The sequence below is a fragment of the Nanorana parkeri genome, unplaced genomic scaffold (genome assembly GCF_000935625.1).
Source record: "Nanorana parkeri isolate BGI_ZX_2015 unplaced genomic scaffold, ASM93562v1 scaffold513, whole genome shotgun sequence".
NCBI classification, from domain to species: Eukaryota; Metazoa; Chordata; class Amphibia; order Anura; family Dicroglossidae; genus Nanorana; species Nanorana parkeri.
This window is the reverse complement of record NW_017306781.1, coordinates 359078-383613: the sequence shown is the minus strand read 5'-3', so window position 1 is coordinate 383613 and position 24536 is coordinate 359078. Positions and strand designations below refer to the sequence as shown.

The 24536-nt window shown below is 39.1% G+C and overlaps 1 protein-coding gene across 1 annotated transcript in view; it reads right to left on the bottom strand.

Annotated features, from left to right (window-relative positions):
- The window catches only part of SORBS2 (sorbin and SH3 domain containing 2), a 153780-nt gene that overhangs the window by 13540 nt on the left and 115704 nt on the right, over positions 1-24536 (bottom strand). Inside the window, exons 12-20 of the mRNA XM_018561296.1 lie at positions 22715-22764; positions 20562-20737; positions 18313-19887; positions 17028-17110; positions 15644-15684; positions 13582-13696; positions 12015-12143; positions 10769-10901; positions 9330-9359 (exon numbers count right to left, since the gene is read on the bottom strand). Of these exons, the coding sequence (XP_018416798.1) occupies positions 9330-9359; positions 10769-10901; positions 12015-12143; positions 13582-13696; positions 15644-15684; positions 17028-17110; positions 18313-19887; positions 20562-20737; positions 22715-22764 (2332 nt within the window). The remainder of the gene's footprint in view (positions 1-9329; positions 9360-10768; positions 10902-12014; positions 12144-13581; positions 13697-15643; positions 15685-17027; positions 17111-18312; positions 19888-20561; positions 20738-22714; positions 22765-24536) is intronic.

The window sequence follows — 24536 nt, the reverse complement described above, 5'->3', positions numbered from 1 at the left end:
TGAGGTTGTTTCTGTTAAATTGGTACAATTTGTTGGATTCTAAGCAGATAGGGAGCAGTCTCGTGCCAGCTTACGATCAACTAACAGTTCTGGGACAGCCTGCAATGTCCCTCTGGGACAATGACACATGATTGGCTGGATTGTTGTCCCCTGCTTGAGTCAACTCACTCCAAGGAGTCTGTCTTAGCTCTGTCAGGTGTGACCCCCTCCTTTGGCCTATCCAGGGGAGGATGCAGATTTTATGGGCCTGCAACACTTGCAACAATGATTTCTGACTTTGCACGCAGATGATGCAAGTGTAGTTATATGCTTTCTCTTCCAGAATCTTTGTCTGACATTCCTGCAGCTCTATAGCCTCCGAGCCTTCCGCTGCATATGTATTGTCCGAAGAAGGGTCTCGCAGGTCCTTGTTGGATCAGTTTGTTTTTAGGGAGCCTCAGTCAGCTGGAATAGCTCACAGGCTAAAAAATACCATACTGATTTTTATCGATGAATGCCTTGTTTTCTGTGTTGCCCACCTTGCTTTTGGACGTACCTATTGTATAAGAAAAACGGAATCCTGTGCTCCTGTGAACCCCTTATTGAATAATAAAGAAAACAGGTTTTTGTTTTTACTGTAAACTCTGTTTCTAGAAGTATATTAAGGGACACAGGTCCCACCTCTAGATGTTTGTGATTGACTCCTAGGTATAGCTTTTCTACAAAACAGAAGCATCCTGGGAGTGGGAGGGGTTATACCTAGCTTTTTTGTTTGCCAGTGCAAATCCTCTTGTAGGCGGCAGACCAACTGAATCCTGTGCCCCTTAATAAGCTTCTGGAAGTGGATTTTAGAGTAAGGACAAAAAATATTTTATTTCTGCTCTCTAAAATGTATACATTATAAAACATATGAATAAAGTGGATGTATGTTTCCATTTATTTTAAGTTACTTAAAGAAATGCAATATATCATTCTTTCCTTTATTGGTGAAAGTGAAAATAACTATTAGTAGTTGTTGGATTTCAGCGAGTAACTGACTTTATGGATATCTCTCCATTCTTTATAAAGGGACATATAACAGCATCTGATATACATGAATGCAAAACATTTTCCAGGTCTTGGAAATAATATCTCAATATCTGTCTTTTCACCATGGTAAACATTCATGCAGGCTTGTATAATCATATGTCTTTTAGTTCACAATGGACAGACTGTCTAAGAAATGCTGTAAATGTGATCATGTGTTATGGACTATAGTCATAGTAACTAGCTTTGTGGCATACATTAAAATCCCAGGACAATAACATTATAAGAATAGTTTAGACAAAATGGAAATGCTTTTGCTGGCCTAACAGGCTACTAATGAATATGGGCATTTGACACACATACCAGAAGCAGCTTGAGCAGAGTTGGCTTCTTATTGATTACGCCAAGGGGGGTTGTATTCTGCTGGGACATATCTTCCTTCATGGTCAGCAAGTTTTTAATTACTTCTCCGTTAAACCTATTCATTGGAGGGAATTTACTCAAACTGGAGCAGAGAGAATCTGGAGCAGCAGTGCATAGTAACCAATCAGATTCTACCCTCAGCTTGTTCAGTCAAGCTTTAAAAATGAAAGTAGGAAGCTAATTAGTTGGCATGCACAAAGTTGCTCCAAATTCTGTCTGCTCCAGTCTTAGTAAATTCCACTCATTGTTTGGCCAGTGTGAGATCTAACATGCAGCAGCAGTATGCGCCTACTCTATATAGCAAATATACTGTTTTTTTGTGGGCTAGTCCTGCTGAATTTTTAACTGAGGAATTGTGAAGAATGGAAAAATATCCTATAGGGCTTTTACTGGTAATATGTTAAGATTTGAACGTAGGCAAACATAACTCACGCATTTCTAGTCACAGAATGAATGATAATAGGTAAATGTGCAGTATATACATGTTTGTTACTTGATGAGAACATTATTTCTAAGAAAGTTTGCAATGGTTGAAAATCACTACTATATTGCATGGCATATTTATTAAGTCAGAGCTGATATTTTAAAAAGAATATTAAATACAGTCTATATAATTCTGCAGAACTACTATCTAGTGCAGTGACACTTGAATTATAAGCTATAGACCTGCCTATAGGTTATAGTGTAAATAAGGAAAAGACATCTCAGTGCTATCCAGGATAAGATTAATTTTTATCTGATACAACAAAGGATTATAATAATCACTAAAATTAATTTTGCATTGGATTTGTGCAAACTAGAGAAAATACATGCATGGCATTGGCTACAAAAGGTCATCCAGTATGCCAGAAAATGTATGTGGTTTGAGAAGCCAAAGTCAATGGGGGTCATTCATTTATAAGGTAGCTGGCTGAACCTCTAAAGGAACTAATTAGCTGTAAAATATCTCCAAAGGACCTGATGTCTGGAGAATCACTCACAACAATATTTAAAAGTATTTGAATAATATTTCAGTAATGTAAACAAACATGGTCTATTAGATAATGATCAAATATGGTGACTTGCGTCAGAGTGATCTAGATTATGGTTACAAAACTTACATCTCAAATATCAATAACAGAGCAAATGCTTGAAATTGCAGTTAAGTCCATAGTGGATGTATTGTGGTTATCATCTTGGGGTCAATCAAACAATGCCACTCAGCCTTAATAGATATAAATGTGGTAACTGATGTTTTATTTTAGGTTCATTTAGATATTATGCATTGTCATTGTTAAATGGATACATCCCATTACTCAGCTATTGGCAACCAGTGAACCTTTGCTCCCTTTCTGTTTGTCGGCTCAGAGTGATAGGTTGCAATATGCCAAGCTGGAGAACAAAGATCAGTTTATTTTTAGTACCCTTGACTTCTGTACCTTCTGACCTTTCTAGATGTTGTACAAGAAATGTAAAAAATCTTATATCAATAGCCATTAAAAGTATATTGAAGTTGCAGCATCAAGATTTTTAAAAAAAGAGTTAGAATGTATTTTTGATGGTATTTACCTGGCACAACAGAATGTACATACACGTAATACAGGTTTTTTTTTAGGAATACTTTTACTGGCATGTGTTTAGTCCACCAATCCTCTGTAGCTGAAGCGCAGTATGTCCATCTATTTTAATGTTGTGGGATGATATAGAAGTATTGGTGAAATCCCTAATAACCTCCATGCATGGTTTTGTTTTGGCAGAGATGCAGTTTGACATTAGTGGTTGACTTAGTACTATACAAATACTTTTTTTTTTCTGAAAGCAGTGTTTGGTTCAAAGCCACAACTGATTTGCTGCATCACAGGGTCTGATTAACACTATCAGGCACCTGTTATTAAAATAAGCCTTATAAATTACATTTATGAAGCATATGTTTTTTTTTGAATTCCTTTTGTTGCCATATAAAGCCCTCCTAAAACCTGCTAATGGAACTCTAGGCCTTTTTTCAGGATTTTATAAGGCAGCGTAACGTAGTTTGATGGGAAGACTATGAAAGGGAAATATGTGTTACTGGATTTGAGGACCAACAATGTCATTGTAAATCTGAGACCGAGACTATGCAGTGTTACTACAGTATAAAAATAGATTAATTTTCTGTACTATTTGTGATGTTTAATTAGTCTGCGCTTGAAAAAGTGTGTGGTCCCTTTTTTAAGATTAAACGTGAACTAAAAAGAAAACAGCTGTCAACATATTAAAGTGTGATGACTGGTTTATTTGTAGTTACTCGTAAGAATCCAGCAACAGCTGAAAGTAATGCTGTACCAGGCAAGGCACAACCGTAACACTTGACAGTTTAGCCTGTGTAACGTGAACACCAACACTGTCCATCTGGTGATATTATTGGGAGTTCAAGAAAGCAGATTTACAAATACTTACAGAATAAATACATGTTAATAGAAATATATCCGGTTTTTCAGACTAATTTCTGAGCCTTTTTGAAGTGCTGGCCACCTACATAGTGAAAGGACAGATTTTGTATCTAGGACAATTGCTATCACTGAAAGTGAGCTTACTTTTAATTGTGTATACTGCAAAATCAGAAATGTAGACACTGTATTGTATGCAGCATCTTCTGGAAAGCACTGCATTCCCAATTATTGTGACAGGGGGAGAGTAATTCTCTATAAGGCCTGGGCTGGCCTAATGTCGAATTTCTCAGCATAGTATAGGGCATATAAGTTTTAGTGTGGCATATAATGTTTGCAGGTTTTAGCCTTGTGGTGGTTGTTGGGAGGGGATGACTTGTAACGGTCAAGACTACTATTTGTAATTTTTTCAGTTTTCTCCATTTTGCCACATTTGAGTAAGATGAAAAAATATTTAATCTCTGCATCGTAAACCTGCAAAATACATTTACAGGTTCATTTCATTGTGCTTATAAAATTTCAGCTGATGAACCATAAGCTCATGATTTATAAAGTGAGCCTCATATCATTTTTTCAGTTGACATCCTATTTGGAATCTTTTGGTTAGCTTAAATATTGCAAGATACAACTATATTTCCTCACACACTCAGTGGCACAATATTACACTTTATGTCATGCAGTTAAGCAAATAAAAAGAGTTAATTTGTGTGTTATATTTTAGTTAGTTTGGCCACTATATATTACAGAGATTAGATGTTTTAAACCACTTTCAATTTTTAAAGTCATAACTGCATGCAGGATTTTGTTACCTTAAACCGCTGAGATGGTGAATCTTGCCTGAATGTGGATTTGGTTAAAGGAGAGAAGTGGGATGCAGAAGACTGAGAAAGTGAAGGTGAAGACGCAAAGGCAGCAGGATGACTGGAAGGAAGCTGGGGAAAGGGTGCAGGATATCTTTGTGTTTCAGAAGAAATGGCGGAGTTCTTAGTTTAGAAAAAATGGCACATCAAACCAAATACCAAATGTGCTAAAATGTATCTCTTGCTAATTTGGAATTGCTTTGCTTTTCAGTAAGCAGTTTATCCTGAATAATTTCTGTATCCAATATTACATGTATGCATGGTATAATATGCTTATCTGGGCTTGGGCACATTTAACCAAGTATTATGACAGGCCAGATTTACCAGACTAAGTAGATCTTAAAATTAAAGGATGAAAAATTCCCAAACGATCAGTACTAATCCACCACAAGTAGCTGCTGGGCTCATAGTCTGGTCTTGAATGGAATGGCAGTATTCACGATTTGTATGTAATATTTGCTGTTTCCCTAACATCCATTTTTGATAGTGATCAGAAGGCCTCTAGCCAAAACTATTTTAAGATCAATGTAAAAGCATACATGTTTCTACAGCATGTGAACATCCAATTATAATGTTCATATGATTTTCTTCTCACTTTGCTTCCCCTATGATTGAATGCTGGATAATTCTTCAATGAAGTCAATTAGGCAGGCAATGAGCATATGTTGGATTACTGAGGGTAGCAAGTATTAGAACTGAAGAGAATCCTCATTGAGTTAGATGTTCACATTGGCTGGACTGTGTCACGTATGATTTTACATTCAGCATGACCTATAACTCTTCAGCTGAAGCCAAATTATAGTTTTTGATGGAGGTCATAATTAAAAGTTTGTGTGCTAGCATTCTTTTTAGCCATGAAAATATTTAAACAAAACACTGCTTTGTACGAACACACAAGACAACATGGAATAGCTTGATGTTAAGTACTGAAATACCTCAGGATTTATACTGGGTGAGTACTCTTCATGACTTATAATAGGCTGTGCTATGCTTTCTACTGAAGGTTTTACATTTTCACTTGCCACATCTTCCTCTATGTAGAGTCTTGGATGCTGCTCTGTTTGAGGCTCACACATATAAAACCCTGAATCTTGGCTTTTCAGCTGACCTCCTTGGATGATGGTCACCAGCTCTTGACAGATCTCTTCTTCCTGTTCATCAAGTGATGCTAGGTTTCTTGGAGATGATGACCCAGTTGTACATTCTGAAACAACAAGGTCGATCCCAGGAGTCTCTGATGAACTTCCGTGGTCAGAAAAAACCTCTGTGGCATCTTTGGCACTTATTGGTCCCTTTGAGTCTGTCTGGTCCAGGCATTTGAACTGCTTTTCATTCAGAATGCTATCGGTATTAGTTCCAGGGATGGAAGGGACTGTAAGCTGCTGAATTACAGGAGAGGAAAGTGTTGTATCAGGAAATGGTGAGGGTATAGTAAGATGATGACCTGAGGAGGTCTTTGGAGGTGTAATAGGAACAAAATGACCATCCTTAATACGGGAAGTGACATCATCTGAGGAACACAGTTCAGGTTGTACAACTGTTAATGGCAAGGCATGGGGGTTCTCTACTTGTGCTAAAAAGTGATCAGGAAAAGGTGGTGGAGTTGGGACAGGTGTGATTGAAGGTGAACAGCCGACAGTCAGTGATAACCATTCACTGGTCGCAGATTCTAAGTTCCCCTTACTAGAGTCTGTACAAGAGGTTGGCCTGAGAGTAAGGGGTGGAGTACGGAGTCTTTTATTGGATGCCAACTTTAGAAATAAAAACATAAGGTTAAGAAAAAAAAAGGAGTGTAACACAAAATGTTAACAGAAAAAAGAATCTAGTAGATAAAAAAGATGACAAAGTAAATAATTGTGCAGGTGCACATGCCAGAAACTATTAGTACATGAAACCAAAGGAGCTAGAGAGCTATTTGAAAAGGGTAACTTTATCAGCTGATGGACAGCGCTCTAAATGTCAAATGTTGAGAGATGCCTGAGTCATCCTATTCAAAGTAGTAGTATGAGTTTCATGATTGAGCTGTGGGCTTTTTCTACACACATTAAACTGCAGTCCTGGGAAAAGTCAGGTCAGTGTGTGTATCTTTACTCTGAAGATTGTATCAAATACCATCAGAGTTCTGTGCTGCTTTTCTTCATGACTTCAAACACCAGCTTAGCTGGTATACATCTAAAACAACCCATGTCAGTATAACAAGTAGGGGTCATTTATAAGCTCAGGGCAAGCTAATAGAACAATAGTTTGCAATTTTTTATTAAATATTTGACTTCAAAATATATCAAATCCCCTCAATGTTATAAATAATACAAGCTTCAGTAAATTGAATATGTACACCACAGATATTAACCTATTTTCAGCTACAAATCTCCCCCAATTAACTTGTCACTGAAAGCTAGATATGAAAATATAATTTTAAAAAAATTGAAAGTGAAGAAGAAAAGACTGTCTGGTCTAAAAACAACCAAGCAGACTATTTCTTACACTCTGGGGGAATGAAACATAAATGGCTGCTAAAAGGCAGCATAGACCATCTGACACTTCTTTCAGATACTTTCATAAGTGGAAGCCACTGAATACCCACAGCCAGCAGTTGAAGGGCTAAAGCATGTTTATACAAGGTGATATTTTATATCTTATTTTTATATATAGCACAATCAGAGCTTTGTTAATGTCTATTTTAGCTTTTAATAGGGATTAGTTTACCTCTACATTGTTCTTTAAAGCTTTCAAGATACCCGTGAACATGAACCTGTTGTTACTGTAAACAGACTAGTGCACTAATATAAATTAAATGCTGGCACCTACGGGTGGCAACACGTATCTGCAGATTTATTTCAGAGCACTGAGGGGGCCTCGAATTCTATGGTCAGTTATTATTTAAATATTCACTTTTGCTAGAAGTCAGCACTTTAGTCTGTACCGATAGGGAGACATGAAGGGCTAGGAGGAAGGTCTAACCTCATAATTGGTATGTGCATAACAGAGTGCCCTGAGTTTTTCTTATGGATTCCTTAGGAAGAAATCTGCAGATATAGGTAGCAACATCATATTTTAGAATATTACTAACTTATCTTAAAAATGACAACAAATGCTCCTTCAGAAATGTTTAGCAATGGCAAGCTACAAACAGATACTTATAGATAATTGCAGGCTTTTTATTCTTTGCATACCTTTTATTTCTTTTCCTTCCCATTCTTCTCATAGTGGCCAGACTAATCCATCTCCCTTTACTTCCAGGAAATCTGGCACATGTGACTAGGACATGTGACCATGCACATCATCTGAAGGGAAAAAATGCCTTGCCCTGAAATCTCAATATTTTGCAGTTTACAGATGAGATTTGCCATCTGTAACCTTCCCAGGATGCATCTATTGGGCATGGGCTACATCACTAATGCCTAAGGGGACCAGGAAGTGGAAAAACAATCATTGTAAGTATAAGCACACTATGTTTGTTTAATTAATTTAGATGATTTCATATCAGCATGCAGAGCTGCACACTGATGTGATTTTTAGTGAAAGGGGGTAAAGGTCCAATTCAAGACAGTTTGCAGTAGTAAAAGGAAGGGATATTCCGGCTGTAGGTGTATTCAGCCAAAACCTTGGAATTCAGGACACCATACTGTCCCATCTATCAAGTAATTATTACATAAGAGAGCTATCAGTAAAACGTTATAGCAATACAATTATAATTCAAAGATAATCACCATAATACTAGTTTTAAAATAGATTTATCCATAAAAGAGGTAAAAAAAAAACAGATTCTTCCCCAGGCTGCTCTGTTAGTTTGGCAGTGTTACACATATCCATATAGTAAAACATTTCATATAAGGCTACAATTTCATAGCAACCATTTACTAAGTTGTCCTATAGAGCATAGGCCAAATCAGGCAGCAGAGATTGTGGTGCAGGTAGAGTTTTAACCATTTACCTTCTAATGTACCATGACCTAGAGAGATGATTTCACACAGCCTATATTTTTAGAATTCTGACATCCAAGCTCCACCGAATAGCATCATAGTTTTTTTAGTCTTAACAGGCGAGTATTACACATGACACCACATACTTTTACATACTGCCCTACTATGTTCACAGCTTGCTAGGCTAAGGTGAACTGTGTGTACAGCAAAACAGAACTAAAATCTTTATTCCATTTCATTACTTCTTAACACGCTAGGCATAAAGGAGCACACAGATAATTGAATTAACCCAGAACTTCCATGATAGAGCAAATGAAAGTTGTGCTACTAAGTTAGATATTACTATATGGGCTTGTTCACACCAGCCCATGTTTTAAAATAGTCTAGTCTAGTCTAGTGTAGCGGAGAGGAATGGTACCAGGCATTGTTGCAAAGCAAGGCACTGTTAACCCATTTTTTCTTTTCAAAACTTTATTGAAATGTTACAAAATGACATTACCATAATTCTATGCACTGCAGCTGAGCTGCGGTGACCGGGGGTTACAGGAGGAAAAAGCACAGCATGTCTGCATTTTTGTGCAACCCACCTCACAAGAGTGCTATAGTGCAACCAGGGCGGCAAAAATACAACAATTGTTATATATGTGACCTGGCATTGAGCCTGCATTGATCAATGCAGCTCAAGTGAAGTGAATGAGTTCTTAAAGGAGAACTATGGGGTAAGTGTTTTTCCCCATAGTTCTCTTAAGGGTCACAGAAGGACATATGCTAGTGTCCTCTGGTGACCCGGTCATCGCTGGAGGGCCGGAGCGGGGAATCCCTGCGGGGAGCGGTGACTGACAGTCACGGCTCTCTGCAGGGAAATGATCGAGAAGTGAGCGAGCAACGGTATGCTTTTGCTCACTTCCCAATCTATTGAGCCGACGTGTGACAGTTTCATTGTCACACGTCGGCTCAAACTATGAGGATGAGTGATTTTCACTCACCTCATAGTTCTCCTTTAATGTGAAGGTTACCATAAATGGAAGACCATAGGCAATCAACTTGATGAGATCATAATGTCTAATAGATACCTTTAGATCAGGGCAAATTCCCCCAGCCAATACAGCTGATTGTTACTGCTTTCCTTGATAGGCTATAACCTGTCTTCACTCCACTGATAACTAAAACAATTGTTATTAAGCGGTGATCATTAACACTTTCCCTGCTTGTGCTGTTAGCCTGGAGGGGCCTTGAGAAGATCAAGCGCATGATCACGTTACAGGTTAATAAATATACTTACAGCAGCACACCTTATGATCAACTAAACATTGTACAGTTTTGTTTATTTCTTTTCTAGGCTTAATTTAATTTGTCGAGAAAAATATATATCAAAGCGCTAAAGGTGTAACTAATATGAAACTTAGTATAACCAAGTGATATAGTGAAATTTTAGGTTTAGGCGGTCTAGCCCTAAAACAAGTGATATGTCTTAAATAGAATCATAAAAGAAATATATATAAAATAAATTTATTTTATATATATTTCTTTTATGATTCTATGTAAGACATATCACATATTACAAAACCTAAAATTTCACTATATCACTTGGTTATACTAAGTTTCATATTAGTTACACCTTTAGCGCTTTGATATATATTTTTCTCGACTGTTGATAGGATTCTTCTATCCTCTTTTTAGAGCTGCTTTAGGTCTTAATTTATTATACATTTCCACTTTAGTCTCCTTTCCAGAAGCACGGATTATCTATTTCTCATCTTAATTTAATTTGTGTTTTACACATAACATTTTCTGACTCTATAAAGGACTGAGGTACATAAGCAGCCCCATGAGATAACCATCCATTGAAGTTTCTTCCTATATGTGTAACTGTGCTGATATTCTCTGCTGACATCTGTCTCATCTACTCTCTCAAACCAAACTCCGATTCACAGAACACATCACTACAATATTATCCATTTTCTTCCCTGACAGCATTTGAACACACATGTAACATCTCTCTTCCTTGATGCATAAAAATCATCTGTCATGTTTCCTACTCATACTCGGTATGACAGTTTTAGGGGCTGATGTTTGTAAGGAAAAGGGTTTCTTACCGTAGTTGTGGCAGAGTTGTGTAACCTGTCAGTGGAATGTCGATCAGGTGATTCACCAGGGCTTTTAGAAGAACTCTTCTTAACAATCTCCACATAGGAAACCGGGAAGATGCCCTGCCTATTTGTGCCTGGAATTTTACCCTCATACCAGTTCTGATCCACCTTTTTCAGAATCATCACTCTGTCACCCTGGAAATAGAGGACAAATGAATTCTTATCTACAATGGATAGCATTATTTATCATTTTTCTCACGACTACACCACCAACAGAGACCTAAAGTATAATGCATACAGCTATACATAGTGAGATAACTCTTAAACCAAACAGTGTACGCTGATGTTGCTTAAAGCTGAAGGTTCATCTGCTTATATTTTGCCTTCCCTGGTTCCTTCATTCTCCCCTCATCAACATGCCAGTGAACATTTTTAATAAAAGCTTGTTTTAGTTACAGCCCCTATTTTAGTAGTGTTATCTTTGCTTCTATATGCAATGCAGGCAGATCATGGCTGGTGAGACAAAACCGAATGGTGCTTTGCATAACTTCCTAAAAACATCACAGCACCCTCCTTCAGTACACCTCTCAAGAGCCACCAGCCCAGATGCAAGCAGTGGGCTGGCTCTTGGGAGGAGTTATGCAAAAATTAAAATGCCTTGATGGGTGGATGTCAGTCTGGAGGAGTGGGCGCTCCTAGGCAGGTAGCATTTGCATGCAGAGCACAATAGGTAACATTGATTGAAAGTACTGAAATCCAATGAATGAGAGGGGCAAACTAGGGACAGTAAAGGTGGGGAGGAAACGCTAGATGATGCTAGATGTCCTCCAGCCAGAAAATTAGGTGAGGTCTATCTGACTTGCTGCAGCTTCTAATGCACAATTAGAGATGATCACAGTGTGCCGTGAAATCAGAGTGAGCAATTTCAGTACAGGAGAGGAGCCTGTACAACTGTGCAAGAATGAAGGTAAAGCTGGAGTTCAGCTTTAACTGGTAATCTTCCAGTACCCTCCCTCTACAGGGCAGCCCTCCAGTGCACAAAGCAAAATCAGCATTCCCCCACATATTTTTGAGAGAAACAAAGTCCTTACCTAGTACAAGGCCGCAGTGTACACATTACTGCATATTAGTGCTAACACACTTGATCAGGAAAATCTAAAACAAAATCATATCCAACCCATTGGAGATGCTGGGTGACCACTGCAGTGAAATGACCAGTCTTTGCCCACCACTGGGAGTCACCATCACAGTATTTTCTAATCTTGCCATTTTTACATGTCCATTTATTCACATCCAAGAGACAATTACCTTTTTCAGTGTTAGCTCCACATTTGTGTCAGCAGTGAAATTATATTTGGCAATCGCTTCTCCAATCTCTCGTATTTGTGCTGGTGGTGGAGGTCTCACTGGTTGTGCTTTCTCGGTTGGACTTATTTTCTTTTATTAATAAATAGATAAGGAAAAAGTTATTAGAGCTTTTAGAAAAATTACTTTTTCACACCCTAGCAATCAGACAAAGAAGGTGCCATGCCTAGCTCTATCTGTACCCCTGATCTGTATTCTGACAAGTAGATCATAAGAGTAAGGGCCCATTCATACCAAAGCACTGTGCTATAAGCATGTTATTGTGCATTTAATGCATTTTATCGCACAAACCACCTAGCATGCGGTACCGTGCTCTAGGTGCGTGGTGTTGCTGTTCATTCAAATTAGGGATGCACCAATACTAGTATCGATATTGGTGCTGATGCCGAGTATTTGGGCTAGTTCTCGTACTAGTTCTCATACTCGCCCAAATGCTCCAATGCCAAGGCAGATACTTCCGATATCAGGAAGCCGGGCAGCTTGATTGGCCGGGAAGCCGCCCCCATGCTCTCTTGTCACTTGTGATGAGAGAGCATGGAGCCGGGCAGCGTGTAATGACGCGCTGCATGGCTCCCTGGTTGGTTGGAAGCTGGCCAATCAGGAAGCCAGGCACAGTGTAATACACAGCTCCCGGCTTCCTGTTTGGCCAGAAAGCCGGCTCCATGCTTTCTCGTCACCTAGTGATGAGAAGCATGGGGACGGCTTCCCTGCTAACCGGGAAGCCGGGCGCTGTGTAATGATGCAGCGCCCAGCTTCCTGATTGGCCCGGAAGCCGGCTCCATGCTTTACATGCTCGAGTCTTTACACGCTGCCTGGCTTCCCGGCTAATCAGGAAGCCAGGTGGCGAGTCATTACACACCGCCTGGCTTCCTGGATAGGACTTCCGGCACTCGGTATCGGCGAGTACTGGAAAAAAATATCGGTACTCGTACTCGATACCGAAATACCTGTATCGGTGCATCCCTAATTCAAATGGCACCCCAATGCACCTCCCGCAGCACAGTGCATCTCTCGGTACTGCAATACCTTGTGCTACGGTGAAAGAAAGTAGTGCTGGCATGGGAGGTGCATTGGGGTGCCATTCAAATGAATGGCAACACAGCGCACCTAGCAAATGCTATCGCAAGCAGGTGCATTGTGCAATAGCCTGCACTAAATGCACCTTGCGCAACATTCTGGTGTGAATAGGCCCCCTAAACTTTAGTAGACATCCAAGATAGCATTGGTCTCTGAATTGCTCAGTGATTACAATTGTTAACATGATCTGTGTTGCATGTGTGTATTGACCATAGCAACCAATCATGTACGTCATTGAATTTATTTATCCTCTTTTTTTTTTAATGACAGCCAAAACTTAATTGGTTGCACACTCTTGCGAATACTAATATGAGACTTGCTGATTTTAGGTGCTAAATGGCGGAGATCTTTAATTTTTAAAAGGGTTCCAAACCAAATATTTTATAGACCTTATTTGATATGATAGCTAAAATACATTGAAAGATCTACTAACCTCAATATAGGAAATTGGAAATATTCCAACTCGTCCATGATGCTCCCCTTCATACCAATTCTTGTCTATTTTCCTGAGGATGTACACAGTGTCTCCTTTCTTAAAAGACAGCTCTCTGTAAAGCAGAGACTTCCATCACATTGTATTCACATACATTATGCTGAGTAATATTCACAATCTCTGTGTTACACTGTACATTAAAGCTACAACAACTGTATACTTGGAACTGATATAGTGAATTGCTGTTGCAGTTAATAAATCCTGGTTTTGGTGTCATGTATGGAGTTGTGCTTTCCAGTCTATCTTCATGGCTACATGAAACAGACAAAGGCAACATGGCAAACAGCTTTGATACTCACTCTTTGGCACAATATTTTGTATTAGTTTGATGTGACCTTTATGACTCTTGTTTGTGACAATATGTACAGTATAGAGACCGTGACACACTGCATGCGAAGCTGTGCAGAGCAAAGCAAAGCTGTCAGGCATGGAGGCTCGCATGCAGTGTGTGTGCAGAGTGCGGCCAGATGAATGACGGCATCTTCAGCCAATCGGCTTGTGCGTAACAACCGAATGGACTTCGCATTGTGACGTGCGGGTTTATACGCACAAGCCGATTGGCTGAAGATGAAATTTTTCGTCTCAGCACGCTCAACTTTGTGAGCTCTCGCAAGCTGACGTACCGGAGTGACAAAAACATGACGCTGCTTCGCGTGCAAGTGTGTCACAGCCTTTATTGAGGACATGTGTACATTATGCTTCTTCCAATACTGTTAAATTGTTTTGCTAAAAAAACTTTTTTCAGTAATAAAAACAAAAATAAATACCAAAAACACATCAGTAAGTTTGTGACATTTTATTAAGGAGTGCGGAAGCTGCTACTGCTAACCTTTTCTTCTCAAAATGCAAGGTACCTGGCTGTTATGATAATTCAATGTCAGTACTTTGATTAACTGAATTAGAACAAGTATGCAAAGTTGTAGTTATGACTTCGTTTGTTCAAAACCAATGGTTCAGTTTCCTTAAAGTGTATCTAAACCCAAAACCAGGGATGGTCAGATACCAAGTACAAGTACAGATATTTTTCCAGCTCAAGGACTAGACTGGAGAAAAATTCAAAAGTTAGGAGGCAGCTGTCATGTTTAAGGAGCATACGGAGCTTGTGGGATTTGTACATCCCTATTTTAATGCATTATTTTTTTTTTAATAAATATATATTAGGGATGCACCGATACCATTTTTCCAAGTACAAGTACTGATACTTGTCCAAGTACTCACAGATACAAGTACTAATACATTTTTGTTTATTGTCATGTGACAGTTTTTTTAAAAACAATACAGACTAATGATTTCAGGACAGTGGTGCAGCGCCAGAGCCAGGTCCCAGCTGCAACCCTGGTAGTTCTCGTGAAAATGCCAAGTATCGGCACTGGTATCTGAACTGGTATCTGATATCTGGACATCCCTACCCAAAACCAAATATTTAATATACTGCGGCATACCAGTCCTTAGATAGGGTGCCTATATTTTCTTTTTTGTATTTTCCACTTTATTGTCTCCTGGTAATCCTGCAAATAACACACTTCTAAGTGGCTACTCCTCCATTGTATCTATGCAAGGAGCCATGGTGGCCACCAATGCTGGACTTTGAACAAGTCTGTATCTGTTCATATGCATTGCATAGGGAGTAATGACACGAGAATGATAAAATGGTTTTGCTTGCCGTTTATACCCCGGGAAGTGATGAGGACGCTGCATTTCTGGCCAGATCAACAGGCATTTTCTGTGCTTGCTAAAAAGTTCTTAGCCTGAAATATCCAAACTACTCCAGCCACCACATCTAAGGACTGGTAAGCTTTAGCAATAAGGCAATATTTATTTTTTGGAACATTTGCCGCAGGTTCTATTTGAGCATGTGAACATATAGTAGAATATAGAGAGTTGTAGTATACATCTGGTTGAATATAAGGTAAGGATAATAGAACAGAACAGATATTAAGCTGTGGTATATAGCTGTGGACCATACCAACTGGTGTAATCTATACAGAAGCACAGCACTTACTTTGCTGTCTGAGCCTTGAAATCATACACAGCTCTTGCAGCCTGCACAAAAAAAAAGTGACAAAAAGGTTAGTACAGGCTGATGGTTTGAATAGCAAGTTTCAGTTCTATATGTATAAATCCTATGAATTTATGTTCATTTTACAAAGAACATACATTTATACATGTTCTATAAGAAAAGATAACCAGTAAAAATGTGGCAAGATGTAGCTTTTTGATTTTGTTTTATAGACTAACATGGTTATTCACAAAAGGGTGAGGCGTTTGGAGAAGGCAAGAGAAGTGAACAATCTAAGACAACATAACTGATTTGGAATAATTGTCCAATTCATCTCACTTTCCAGTTCAGCGATGTTGTCCTAGATTGTTGACTTCTCCTGCCTTCTCCTAACTCTTCACCCTTTTGTGAATAACCCTGTAACTAAGCAGAGTATTTGTGCAGATACTCCAACCGATGGTCATATGAAGCATTAAAACATTCCCAGTACATCAGTACACCAAGGCTAGGATGTAATCTCAGAGAATGTGACCTTTATTTGTCTTGTCAATTCACTTGCTTATGAATCTGCACAGATATAGAAAGTCACAGTAGACTTTAATATATGTAGACTTTTCAGCATAGTCTCTTCTCAAGTACAGAATGTCCCACACCGAAATGTCTCAAATATTTGCTAACATTACTTCATTACATTGCTTCACATTAGTTGAATGATGCTGACACAGTAACATTTCAGCAGGTTTAGGCAATGGCCCACAGCCAATTCATAGTCTGATACTCTTGCCCTGTGCTTTTGTTTTGCTAAGAACAAGGGGGAAACAAGAAGGAGATGAGCCACCAAACAAACGAGGATTGTAGCTCAGAGAGGACCTAAAAATTGGTTGGAAGACACCATCTATGCGTTTTGTGGCTCATTTCCTCAGTAAGGTGTAAGTAGACACTTAGGGATTGTGGAGTGGCAGCAGGTCCCGATGTGTGTCACCACATGAGGGAGAAGCAAGTCATGGATGCAGTTTAAAGCTGTGCTGCATTTAAAACAGGCCTGTGCAGAGATAGGGGTTCTGTTTTTACTGATGTCTGGTTAAGCTGGAAGCAGAGAATGTTTGTGGCTCTCCGCGTGCAGGTTAGCCCAGAGAATCCATATTTCCATAGTGAATTTCTCATTTAAAATGTCATCATGGTCTGAAGTCTGTTTGCCATGTTGTTCTCATGGTGTGATAACATTATACCTGTGCTTGAGCAAAGTGAAGTGCAGCAACCTGACATAGCTGGCTGGTAACATAGATGGACTGGTCAATATAACTATTTTGAGTCTATCTTTCTTATAGCTCAATAATTGTCAGAACTCTGTGGTGGTTTCCACATCCAAGTATAGCTAGTGTGTTACCTCCTTTTCCTGCGCTCCCCTCCTTGCTGAACTCCTGCTCACATCAGTGAAAGCTGAGGAATAATTCCGGGGAGATTCTTGGTCTGCTAGAAAACAACAAATTCATGAAAATTAACTTAGATTTTTTTTTGCATTAGGCTTAATTTGATGGTAGTGTAACTTTTTAAAATAATGAGTTCGTCTTGTACTATACTACAGATGTCTCCCTAGCTAATGATCTATTTTAAGCAAGTGACATAACGGCAGACCCTTCCGATACAAAATAGGTATGCTGATCCTACCCTTGCTGCAGAGACATTCAATACATTCCTAAGGAATGACTTAATTGCAGACTTCCCTGGAAGAGAAGCATCCGGTGACAAGCACAGGGTGACAAAATGTTAATTTGTAAAAGTTGATTCACATGTATTTAAAGGTGGTATTTATGCCAAGCAAAGCTGCAAAGATGAGAAGTTAGACATTGTACACACTACAGAGGAGCCATGCTTTACTCACATGCATGAAATGACTGCATGCAATACAATGAGTGCTTTTAAGGGATATAACATCATTAAAGAACATTGTGTTGAGCTGCCATACATACTATATTTTATCTGTTCATTCTAAGGTAAATCGATATCTCTTTTGATGTTACCTAATCTTTACTGCCTTGGAGAACACACTACTGTATTTAGTATGTACTCTTTGGCCTAGCTGTAAATCAAACCCATGATATTGAGACTAAGTCCCACATAATAACTGAATCAAAATATGAAAAAGAATATTTTTGTTGCTGCGTAAGGTTATACTTCTTACGTATTGCCTTTTGCACTTTATGTTGCATTTAAAAATAATTTATAAACAAGAAGTTTATCCAGAGCACCAGATTCACTTTACAGCTTAATTTAAACTCAGATACGTTGAAATGATTTCATATAGTGCTCAGTTCTGCTACTGTCCTGCAAAACATCAATGTAAATATGTTGTATAGAACTGGATAAAATGAGTTGCGGCCAGTGAAGCTTGTTTTGGAGCAGAGATGAAGAGGAAAGCAGTAAAAAAAAAAAAAGGTACACTAGCACAATTACTGAGCAACAAATAAGAAACTGTAAACATTGTGGAACTAATGAAGCTCAGTCTGGCGTAAAATGCCAAAAACATGCTCAGACTGCATCTTCCTACTTCATCTTTACTTCGCAAAATGGAATGGCTGTGGAAGTTCTACTTTGCAAATTTCCACATTTTCAGACATTATGAGATGGCTCACGATGAATATATATAAATGAAGGTAATATTACTGAGGCACCTTGAAAACAGTATGGGCTATCTGGAGAGTTGTTGTTGTTGGTTGCATCCACATCCTGGTAAGAGGCACTGATGGGCAATCTTTCACAATCATTCTGGTAAGGTGGGCAATGAATAGCACCATCTTGAGGCAGTTGGCAGTATGATGGATTTGGAGTACTAAATGGGAATGTTTTTAAAGAAGAATTTCTTTCTGGAACATCTGGAAGAAGCTCACTAATAAGTCGGTGGAGAATACTATTATCAGGCAAGCTCCCACGTCTTTTCTCTGCTTTTATTTGGTCACAGATATCCTGAAGTGCAGAGTCCAGAGCTTCAAACACAGACGCTTTACATCGGCCCTTTTCAGATTGCCTCTTGGGTGTAGAGGTTTTTTTCCTACGAAAAGGCACTGGACTAACAAGAAACGCAATTTTGGAAAGGCTTGAATCTGTTTCCTGCTTTCCCGAGGATTCACTTTTCTCCTGCTTAGCCCTCTCGTGTTTTAACATGGTGGTGAAACGTGTGTATGAAGCTGGGCATCGTCCTTTGCAAGAGCTGATAAGGTGTCTGTGGTGATGGTGATGATGATGGTGGTGGTGATGGTGATGGCCAGACCCATAGAAGCTCTCAGAGGATGTAAAGGAATAGTGGTCAAAATCACTCTCACTGCAAAAAGACGATCCTTCAATCTGTATAAAGTCACTTAAGTCTGAAACAACTGCATCAGGATCACTGTCTGATAATTCAGCATGTGTCCGTGGAATCTGGTCACTTGTCACCTCAATGTGAACAGGAACCAAAGACTTTGACTTTCCGTTGTGCTGTACCTGAGGTATATGTCTATTCGGAGTGTCTTCATCCAGCAAAGATTCAATGGAAAACCTACGTTTAGGACATGAACTACTGTTGGAAATATCTAAGCTCACTGCAGACAGCATCTCATCTGCAAGGTTTGGCATAGATTTGGATTTCTGGATAAGTTGTTCAAATTCTGATATTCTGGTAGGAACCATATCTCTTGGCACTTCTTCTGATAGAGTTTTCCAGCTGGCAAATATACCTTTTTGCTGTTCCTGCTCATACTGCATTATTCGAGATTTAACAGAGCAAATGACTTCAGAAGACATTAAGTCTTTGCGGTTTATGCGGTGCATTTTCTTGTATAGTTTTAGGAAACCTGGGGTGTCATGAGCAGACCTGTGGCGAACCCTGGATTTGTTAGCACAGCCTTCAGAAGAGAACGTACTGTCCCAAGCTAAGGGACTATTCTGCTTTGACTTATCATCACATAACAAAGATCCCATGCTTTCAGATTTGATCTGAGTATTAGAGAAAGTGATGTGATCTTCTGTCAGTAAGTCATCACAACTCCTAGACTTTATTTTTGGTGATGCTGTTTCCTCTGTGCTGCTCCACACCTCTGCATTCTGCCGTGTCATTTGCCAGCCATTCTTAAAGCTGATTGAGCGCTTTGTGTCATCAGGCACAGCTAAATGGTGAGTGTAGCCACTACAGTAATCTAGCGATTTTGAGGTGTTTGCATTGCGAACAGAGTAAGCGAAGAGGGGGGGATACATTCTGCTAATATCCCCACCTTCAGAATCCAAAGAGCAGCATGGTAAGAAAGAGATATTTCCAGAAATTAACAGACGGACAGCAAAAGTTAAAGTATTAGTAACAAAGTGAAACAGAAAAAGTAAAGAAGTATCAAAACTGGCTCAACTCTAGTGTATAACAGACACCCAATAAGCTTCTAAACCATTCTACACTCAGGTGATGCTGGTTGTAAAAGAAACATTTTATTCCCTGCAATGTTTCTCTTAACATCAGAAATAGGCAGATACACTTTTGTTTAAAATACTTCTAGCAGTTGCATAAGTTGTATTAGGAAAAGTCAGGTTGCCACTTGTTCCTTCCCAGATAAAGAATATTACTAGATCCTACTGCATGAGGGAACACATGGCATGCATGCTTTCTCTAAAACATCTTCAGTGACAATACAAGAGCTAGGAGCGCTATAACACACAAACACAAAATCATTTCCAGTTCAGCATTATCTATTCAGTCTACTGTATATAAAAACATATACTATAAGCTGTGTATTTTATTGTAATCATGTAAAATTCAAAGAAAGTGTTTGATTTAAATGTGTTTGTATAACTGCACCACAAGATGGCACTGTTGTATTCCTTTTCTACATTGACCGAAAACTATTGCAGGTTACCATTGTGGTATAATGTGACACTGGAAGGATAACATCTTTCATACCTTTTGATCGTGAGGGAGATGGAGGTGAAGAGTTAATAAATGGTTTCCTCAGAGTGTTTGTGCCTTGAACCCCTGTCCGGCTTAGGCTGTGTCTGTTTGCATTCTGGTCACTGTGAGCTCTCTGATGGCCTACACTGGGCTCAGACTTCCGTCTCTTCCTGTAGTCACTTGCAGAGCTTCAAGCAAACAAGAAATAACAACATTTACCTTTCTAATTGCGGTCTCATTGCAGCGTTTTTCTGGCAGCATCTGTAAGCTGAACGCATGTTTGCTGTGTGTTTGGTTTCCCTTTCACTACTTTAGTTACATGCATTGTGAAGCTTGGCCTGCGTCCAAGGCTCACTCCCAAAAATCAATATGAAGCGGAGGAACAATCAGAGCGTGACAATGCAGCTTCCTAGCGCAGACTTCTTGCTGTGCAGATTATTTCATTATATTAATTGTACAACAATGTAAGGGTTATGCCTAGAATGAATTCAACTCACAACTGCCTCTGAATTATCCCATGTGCTTCTGTTTGCCTCTTCACTAATAGATAGAAATTCTGCATATTTTACTGCAAACAAAAGTTACTTATTTTCTGACCAATTTTAGCATTAGAAATATAGATATACTAGGCCAGGGGTAGGCAACCTTAGCACTCCAGCTGTTGTGGGACTACAATTCTCATGAGGCATTGACAGACTCTGACAGTCACAGGCATGGCAGGAATTGTAGGTTCATCACAGCTGGAGTGCCGAGGTTGTCTACCCCTGTATTAGGCCTTGTTCACACATGCGGCAAAACAAAGCCGTAGATTTGCATTTTGAAAAAGTTTCCCAACCGCCTGCTAATGCCCCTGAGAGATTTTCAATGGTCAGCGGACAGTGCAGTACACATGTGAGGTTGTGGCAAATTGCAGTCCCAGCACATTACAGGAGGATTTGTTTCAGAGATTACAAGGTGCTGGGATAAAGCCAGTGGAGGTTCCTAAAATCTCAGCAATGAGAAATGTTAGAGGAGAGGATAGCACAGGTCCAGTAGCCACTTCCATTCTGTACCCAGTGCCAGCCAGTCCACCTGCATCACTTTCCGTTTACAAAAATTGAAATTATGTAATTGTTCATAAGACATAAATCTGGTTTTGTTTGTCACATGATGCATTTTGTATTATTGTTTGGTCATTCCCTGGCTCTCTGTTTTGTTGGAAATGAATAAACCTCTATTATTTAAAAATAAAATTAATTAAACACAGAGAGTGCTTTTGGCAATTGTTTATTAACATGTCTTAAATGTGTCAATAACACATTAAAAATGCGTCTGAAAGAAGAACTCTGGAGAACACTCAAAATCATTTTTGGAGTTTTGCGTGGAATGCGTCAGATTTGGCTTTTTTGTTCTCCACTTTTTTGTGTCACACCAATACAAACAAAAGAAATAAACATAAAAATGCCTAAACATTTGTAATTGCAACAATTTTCTGCGCAAAGTGGTGCATTATCTGACAGAAATGCAGGGGTGTCAATGTTTTTTGCCCTGACTGTAACTAAACTAATTGTATAGGAGGGTTCACTTGTTGCTAAACTTTGTGGAAATGGTGATATCAGTATTGGGTTTGTTAAATCAGGTCTTCATTCATCCAATCAATAAAATCTCATAAAAGCTTTAGTGTCATTTTTAAAAGTTTTTTTTATCTTTTTTTGTTATTTAAATATGACCTGCTGTGATCCTGCCATGGAGGTCTTTGTTTAGGCATTTCTTTTTATGGGGTGACAACTGTGTGACAATTTTGCTCTTGTGTTGTCATCCTGTCACTTGTGACCTTATTGAGACTACAAATGGCCATGCTATGGTCTACTGTTGTTACTATTGGGAAGTTGGCACGGAGCAATGATGTGCAGCCGACACTGGAGCGAGTGCATGTAGAAGTGGATGAAAAAGGGTGAAAGTGGTTGGCAGTACTGAACTGCAAAGAAGGATAAAAAAAAAAAGTTGAAAAGAAACAGTATTTCATGAAAAAAGGACATTGTATAGGATGCCCGGTGCTATTACAAACTGACTGTAGACCAATTTGTGTTTAGATCTACTTTAGGCTTTAAGTTGCCTAAAACTTTTTTTGCCACTTCGGCCCACTGCTTGAACATAATTCCCATGAAAACAGGTAATATGCTCACCTTGAAGGTCTTTCCATGCCTTTGTCTATAGAGGATTGGTATAAGGATGTCTACAAAATAAAAAGAAATATTATTAACCTTTTCATTTTTTTGCACACATGGTAGAATGCACATTTTAGGTTAGGAAGTTTCTTATCCCCCCCTCCCTCCCTTCCAGAATATATCTTTTCTTAAAGCAGAGACCCTAGTGAATAAAATAATAGTAATTGTCATTTTTTATGTCACACGATAATATATGTGCATTCAAATTAATTTAAGTTCCCACACACAAAATATACCACCTCATTTTTGGTATGATATGAAAGATACGTTTGAGTTAAATAACTAAATGCCAAACATGTCACGCCTCAAAATTGCACGCACCCATGAAAAGGCGAAAAACTTTGGTACCCAAAACTGTCCATAGGTGTTGCTTTAAAAGCCTTTCCAGGTCATTCATTTAGCGTGAACCATGAACGGCCCTACAATCATCGCTTTTACTGTGGCGTGTGCGGCAATTGTTTTCATGCTTTGGCACACCTGACGCATGTGTTTACATTCCAGTGGGTGTGGAAGTGATCGGGCGGCTTCCACCAGAAAGCCAGGAATGCGTGTGTTGCCCCCAATATACAGTATGTCATGTGTTGGTGGCAGCAGAAAGGTTAAACAAGGATACAGAGAATGCGGGCTGCTGTATCTTTCAGAAATGTTTGCAAGCTTCTATGTATTAAGGAGATGAAAAAAAACATTGACAACAATATTCATTAAATCATTCTTGTATTTAAGTGCAGTAACCTATGGTACAAGATGGATTTTGATTGGTTGTTCTTGTTTACTTTGCTGAAGCATTGGCATTTAAATAGACATACTGTACATTTTAAAGACCCTGCAAGAAAAAAAACCCTGCTTATTCTGGCAGGAATGCAGCTCCAAATTCCCTGTGGTTGGCTAACAACACTGTGCATTTTGTGGACTGAAATAACAAAGAAAGGTGTCAGCCCTGCACAGTTTCTATTGCTGAACTACAAAACACCCACCCCTCTCCTCATCTCCACTACATAGTGGGAGGTGCTGTGTAGTTCAAGGAAGTGAGTTAGGCAGAGCTGATTAGACTGCTTGAGAGAAGACCGAACAGGACAAATCTGTATTTCTGGCAGGATCAACAGGCATTGTTTATTTACACTTATCGAACAGATATAAAAAACCTTTTCAATAGTATATTTAACAGACCAAAGGGAAACAAATGAGAGAAGTATATTGTTGGGGTTTCTATGCATACTTTCACAGAGGTTAAAGAACTCCGGGCAAATAAAATCTCAACACATGCAGTGGTGCCAAGGCTGGCTCTTACACAGCTCCCTTCAGCCTGTCTCCTCCTCCACTCCAGCAATGGAATGTGTCTGGGCATCCTCCCACTCTGTACACTTTATAGGATGTGATGACTCAAAGGACCTTAGACTGCTGGAGCGGAGGAGGAGTCAGGCTGAAGGGACCAGTCCAGCAGCCAGCTGGGATTGCGGTTCGGGTGAGTATAGTCTTTATTTTAGCTCCCTAGACACAAACGCGCACTTAACCCTTGCAGTGCAGGAGTAGCCCCACTGCGCAGGTTAAGATTTGATTTGCTTGGCGTTCTTAAGTATATATTTGTTCCCTTTATTAGAACTGTAAAATTTGTTCTCCAGCACAATGCCAAACACAAATGAAAAATTGCGGAGTAACACATTTTGACATGACACAACAACAAACAAAATAAACAATGATTGTGCTTGAATGGTTATAAAGATGAAAGGAAATCAGTTAAATATTTACAGAGGAAGGTGTAATCAGGTCATCTCAGGGTTTT